The following is a 6,123-nucleotide window of genomic DNA, read 5'->3' as shown; positions in this document are numbered from 1 at the left end:
TTTAAAGCACCAGACGATACGCAAGAATTATTGTTGATTTGAATTTGCTCTTGGCATGTTCTGGCAGTACTGGTCCAGCGGCGATCAACTCCAGTCCTCTGGTGAGCTCTGTGTGTGTGCAGGTTTTTTCCTCCAGTCCGACACTAACACACCTGCATGGTCTGGCTGGGCTGGAATGAAAACCCGCACCCACCGGCCAAAGCTGGTAGGGACAAGGGAGCTTCACACACTAGGGGGCCGACCTGGTCCCAGCCGGGCCGGGCTGGGCCGCCTCGGTGTTCCTTTCTCACTGTCTTAGCAACAATGGTGGACGCCTAACCAGGCCAGCTCAGCTCAGCTCAGCTCAGCTCAGTTCAGTTCAGCTCGGCTCGGCCCTGTAGTGTGAACTAGGCTCAGGAGTTGAGACTTCAGTCTGTCTTTCATTGAAGTATCAGCTGGTCTTAATCTTTCATGTTACCCATCCTTACATGTCCCGCCTCTAACGGACGATAAAGTTATATTCTATTATATTCTTAGAACTACGATAATAGTTCAGAACGCATGCCGAGCAATATCTTTAATATCAATAAAATGTTACTGGTTTTATTCTGTTAAACCTTATTTCAATATTGGCAGTTGTATGTGTATGCTTTGAATTGATTGTGTCAAGGTTGTATAAAATTAAACAAGTTTCATTGTGGATTCTCTCTGTGTCACAGTTTGGATTCTTCTGAAAAGACTCGGAAGACCAGAATGTGAATGTGTTTGGAACGTATTTATTGATAAGTTTTGGTTTGATGGTCGTTACAGGTTGTTTACGGAACACAGACACAGCCGCTGGTGTTGGCGGGGGCGGAGCGCTGGGCGGGGCGCTGTTCAGAGATGCTGCTGTCTCTCAGACTCCTCAAAGTCAGTCAACAACTCTGATCACTGGTCACAGTAACTGACTCTCACATCAGTCATAACTCTGACTCTCACAAATCATAACTCTCACATCAGTCATAACTCATCGCGCATTGAGAGATTTGTGCCGGACAGACAGACAGGGAGTTAAGTGCGTGGATCTCCAGTGGTGATTATGGCCCTGTGTGTGTGAGCTGACCCCTGTGTGTGTGAGCTGACCCTGTGTGTGTGTGAGCTGACCCCTGTGTGTGTGAGCTGACCCCTGTGTGTGTGTGAGCTGACCGCTGTGTGTGAGCTGACCCCTGTGTGTGTGTGAGCTGACCCCTGTGTGTGTGTGAGCTGACCGCTGTGTGTGAGCTGACCCCTGAGTGTGTGTGAGCTGACCCCTGTGTGTGTGTGAGCTGACCGCTGTGTGTGAGCTGACCCCTGTGTGTGTGTGAGCTGACCCCTGTGTGTGTGTGAGCTGACCCCTGTGTGTGTGTGAGCTGACCCCTGTGTGTGTGTGAGCTGACCCCTGTGTGTGTGAGCTGACCCCTGTGTGTGTGAGCTGACCCCCGTGTGTGTGAGCTTACCCCGGGCCGTGACGTAGAAAAGCCTGACGCTTCTTCAAACAACCGACAGTTACAAACTCTTTACATACAAAATGATTTGTGATGAGAAAAATCACACCTCTACGATAAAAACACTGTTTCCAAATCACCGTGGTTACAAATGCAGCGCGGCCAGTTACATTGCTGTCGTCTGAAAGAGCGGTGTGTGTGACACCGGGGACAGACACATCCATTCATGATACAGAGTTTGGCCTACTGGGTTTCATACCACTCAGACCCGGACACCAGTTCAAATGTAACCTTGTTGAGACCAGGCTGTCCTAGTTCAAAAAGCCTGGGGAAATCATTTGCGGAAAGTGGCTACAAAGGGGTGGAAACCTGTTTCAAGTGAATCACGCCTTGTGAGATGTCAAACCAATCACCTTGCTTGGGCGGAACTCTAATAAAACAGAATTCCATTTTTCCTTCAGGTTGTTGCGAAATAGTGGAAGCCGGGCGGAACAGACGACGCACACCACAACAAGCAACCTTTCTATGGGCGTGTGGGGGGGAGGGTTCTTGGAATATAACATCCAATGAAATTGCGAGCACATTCTCAAATCGCTCCGTCCACTTCAATCCAAGCCAGATCGGCTGATTGAAATATAGCCCATAGACCCGTTGGAGCCAAGATGGTGCCTGTGAAACGGAGTTGGCCAAACTCTGTACATTCCTGCCTCTGTGTACAGGTTTATCCTCTACATACATAGGCTGAAACCAGGGGAGGCTGGTGGAGGTAGAAATCGGAGGATGGGACTCATTGGAACGCATTTGATACCATTCCTCATTCCATTCCACACGTTCTAACGAGCCTGTCCTCCGATTTCTACCTCCACCAGCCTCCTCTGGCTGGAACACCAAAAAGCAACGTTTAGGAAAAATAGCTGTATCAACTTTGACAAAGGCGGGTCAGAGAGGTGAAAGACGGGGCGGACGGGTCCAGGAACCTCCGGAGACGCAGAGAGCCAAACCTTTTTCACACGTCATTTCTCTCGGAGAAAACCGGTTTCATGATTTATGATCTTCCGAGGTCAGAGCGGCTTTTCGTGGGTCGTCGGAGGTGGTCGTCGGGCCTGGAGGGGGCGTCCGTCCTCCGTGCGGACGCAGCCCTATGCCAGGCTCCTCTGGCGGGGTCTGATCCTGAGGTAGAGCTGGGGGACAGAGCGGAGGTTGGAGGCTGGCTTTCAACACAGGGTTTAAATCCTCATTAAAAAAGGGTCTTAAGTTAGATTCATTTATCATTGATTATATAATTACACTTATTAGTTTCTTTTCATGACCTCCAATTAAGGGAGGGTTGGGGGAGGGGGAAAAGGGACCTGACGCAGCAATGCTGTCAGATAGAACCTCCATTCTATTTACTAATTAAAGATGATCTATAACAAGGTATGAACTAATCCATAAACCGTAATCTGTAATCTCACCCCTAGCAGGTTGCGTGGGATGTACCCCTCGCGGTCTCCGCAGCGCGCCCACCACCAGTCCCTCTCCTCCTGGTCATCCCTCCGCAGCACGGTCAGGCAGTCCCCCTCCCGGAACGCCAGCTCGTCCCCCCCCTCCCCCCCCCCGCCCTCGTAGTCCCACAGGGCGTACACCACGCCCCGGTTCATCACGCCCATCTTCTCCTGCACGCCTGGAGGACACACACACACACGTACAATTCAGTCAATTTAAGGGAAAAATCAAAGGATACTACTGTATTCGAAGGAACTGGGAGCAGTGTGTGTGTGTGTGTGTGTGTGTGTGTGTGTGTGTGTGTGTGTCTCACCATAGAGGAACTGGGAGCAGTGTGTGTGTGTGTGTGTGTGTGTGTGTGTCTCACCATAGAGGAACTGGGAGCAGTGTGTGTGTGTGTGTGTCTCACCGTAGAGGAACTGGGAGCAGTGTGTGTGTGTGTGTGTGTGTGTGTGTGTCTCACCATAGAGGAACTGGGAGCAGTGTGTGTGTGTGTGTGTGTGTCTCACCATAGAGGAACTGGGAGCAGTGTGTGTGTGTGTGTGTGTGTGTGTGTGTGTGTGTGTGTCTCACCATAGAGGAACTGGGAGCAGTGTGTGTGTGTGTGTGTGTGTGTGTGTGTGTGTGTGTGTGTGTGTGTGTCTCACCGTAGAGGAACTGGGAGCAGTGTGTGTGTGTGTGTGTGTGTGTGTGTGTGTGTGTGTGTGTGTGTGTGTGTGTGTGTGTGTGTGTGTGTGTCTCACCGTAGAGGAACTGGGAGCAGTGTGTGTGTGTGTGTGTGTGTGTGTGTGTGTGTGTGTGTGTGTGTGTGTGTGTGTGTGTGTGTGTGTGTGTGTGTGTGTGTGTCTCACCATAGAGGAACTGGGAGCAGTGTGTGTGTGTGTGTGTGTGTGTGTGTGTGTGTGTGTGTGTGTGTCTCACCATAGAGGAACTGGGAGCAGTGTGTGTGTGTGTGTGTGTGTGTGTGTGTGTGTGTGTCTCACCGTAGAGGAACTGGGAGCAGTGTGTGTGTGTGTGTGTGTGTGTGTGTGTGTGTGTGTGTGTGTGTGTGTGTGTGTGTGTGTGTGTGTGTGTGTGTGTGTGTGTGTGTGTGTCTCACCGTAGAGGAACTGGGAGCAGTGTGTGTGTGTGTGTGTGTGTGTGTGTGTGTGTGTGTGTGTGTGTGTGTGTCTCACCGTAGAGGAACTGGGAGCAGTGTGTGTGTGTGTGTGTGTGTGTGTGGGTGTGTGTGTGTGTGTGTCTCACCGTAGAGGAACTGGGAGCAGTGTGTGTGTGTGTGTGTGTGTGTGTGTGTGTGTGTGTGTGTGTGTGTGTGTGTGTGTGTGTGTGTGTGTGTGTCTCACCGTAGAGGAACTGGGAGCACTGGGCGTATCCCTCCTCCATCTCCTCACACTTGTCAGCGGCCGTCTGCAGGTCACTGTAGGTCGTGGCGAACACGGCCGCCCCCGACTCCACCAGGAACTTACACACCTGCACGTTGTTACAGGAGGCGGCACAGTGGAGGGGGGTCCTGGGGGGGGGGAGTAGACATTAACATCAGCCACACTGGCAGAATGGCATCTCTACTCGTCTGTCTGTGTGTGTGTGTGTGTGTGTGTGTGTCTGTCTGTCTGTCTGTCAGTCAGATAGAACTTAAATTCTATTTACTAATTTTAAAGATGATCTATCCCAAAAAACAAAACAAGGTGTGAACTAATCCATAAACCGTAATCTCTGTCTGTCTGTCTGTCTGTCTGTCTGTCTGTCTGTCTGTCTGTCTGTGTGTGTGTGTGTGTGTGTGTGTGTGTGTGCGCGCCTCACCACCCGTCACTGTCGGCTGCGTTGGCGTTGACTCCGAACTGCACCAGGAACTTGACGATGTCTGTGTGTCCGGCACACACTGCGTTGTGGAGCGCTGTGATTCCCTCGTCGTTGGGCAGGCTGGGGTCCTCCACCTGCAGGGGGCAGCAGCGGTCAACACACACTACACACTCATACACACTACACAGGCTGGGGTCCTCCACCTGCAGGGGGCAGCAGTGGTCAACACACACTACACACTACACAGGCTGGGGTCCTCCACCTGCAGGGGGCAGCAGTGGTCAACACACACTACACAGGCTGGGGTCCTCCACCTGCAGGGGGCAGCAGTGGTCAACACACACTCATATACACACTGCACACACACACTCACGTCGTAGATGACCCTCTGTACGAGGTCGTACTCTCCCTCCAGGGAGGAGTCGAGGAGCAGAGCCAGGGGGTTGAACTTCACCCTCATCCCGTGGTCGATGCGCTCCGAGCCCGGCTTACGCAGGTTGGTCCTCTTACCCTGAGGACAACACACACACACACACACACACACACACACACACTGTCAGTCTCGCATATATGACTGAGTCTGACTCAGGGTGATTAAGTTCAGGAAGGGAACATCCCTCCTTTCTCTCTCTCCCTCTCTCTCTCTCTCTCTCACACACACACACACACACACACACACACACAACGTAACAGAAAAAGGCACACACACACGATTTTCACTATCGAATACACATACACACACTGTCACACACACACACACACACACTGTCACACACACACACACAACTGTCACTCTCACACACACACAACTGTCACTATCACACACAGCTTTGTACCGGGGGCAGAGGGACCTGTCCCGTGACCTCTGGAGGCCGCATGCTGAGGCTGTCCTCCGGCGGGTCCTGCTCAGCGGCGGGGTGGGGGGCGCTGGGGTAGGGGGGGGGCGGGTAGGGGGGGTAGTCGTCCTGGGGGGGCGGGGGGAGGGGCTCCAGCTCTGGCTCCTCCTCCTCCGGCAGGGCGTGGCAGGGGGAGGGTGCGAGGGGGACGGGCGAGCGCGGGGGCAGAGGCGGGGGCAGAACCGCCACGGCGGCTTCCGATTCGCTCTCCAGCTGTGACGTCATCGCCGCCTCGGCGCCGTCGAAGAACGACACGACCGTCTCTGCGGCGCCAGCGGTCTCCATGGCGACGGTCTCCATGGCGGCCAACGTGGTCTTCTGGTAGAGCAGCTTCTGGAGGTTGGGCCCGGCCGCGCCCTCGGGCTCCGTGATGGAGCTGCGTTTCTTGAGCGGGCGCGGGGCGTGGTGCAGCCGCCGCCGCAGCGCCTCCAGGTCCGCCTCGCTGGGGTGCCGGAGGTGGTGGTGGGGGTTGGACAGGAAGGGGAGGAGCTTGGTGGGGC

The 6,123-nt window shown here is 53.7% G+C and overlaps 1 protein-coding gene across 1 annotated transcript in view; it reads right to left on the bottom strand.

Annotated features, from left to right (window-relative positions):
• Positions 1–2,484: 2,484 nt before the first annotated feature.
• LOC310819404 (apoptosis-stimulating of p53 protein 2-like) overlaps positions 2,485–6,123 on the bottom strand; it is an 8,300-nt gene continuing 4,661 nt past the window's right edge. Inside the window, exons 10-15 of the mRNA XM_083690686.1 lie at positions 5,564–6,123; positions 5,101–5,238; positions 4,728–4,861; positions 4,271–4,437; positions 2,897–3,105; positions 2,485–2,623 (exon numbers count right to left, since the gene is read on the bottom strand). The exon at positions 5,564–6,123 is cut by the window's right edge and continues 168 nt beyond it. Coding sequence (XP_083546812.1) covers positions 2,582–2,623; positions 2,897–3,105; positions 4,271–4,437; positions 4,728–4,861; positions 5,101–5,238; positions 5,564–6,123 — 1,250 coding nt within the window. The 3' untranslated portion in view covers positions 2,485–2,581. The remainder of the gene's footprint in view (positions 2,624–2,896; positions 3,106–4,270; positions 4,438–4,727; positions 4,862–5,100; positions 5,239–5,563) is intronic.

Source organism: Argentina silus, assembly GCF_951799395.1.
Source record: "Argentina silus genome assembly, chromosome: 18".
Lineage (NCBI taxonomy): Eukaryota > Metazoa > Chordata > Actinopteri > Argentiniformes > Argentinidae > Argentina > Argentina silus.
The sequence above is the reverse complement of the archived record's forward strand: the minus strand, read 5'-3'. Positions and strand labels throughout refer to the sequence as shown.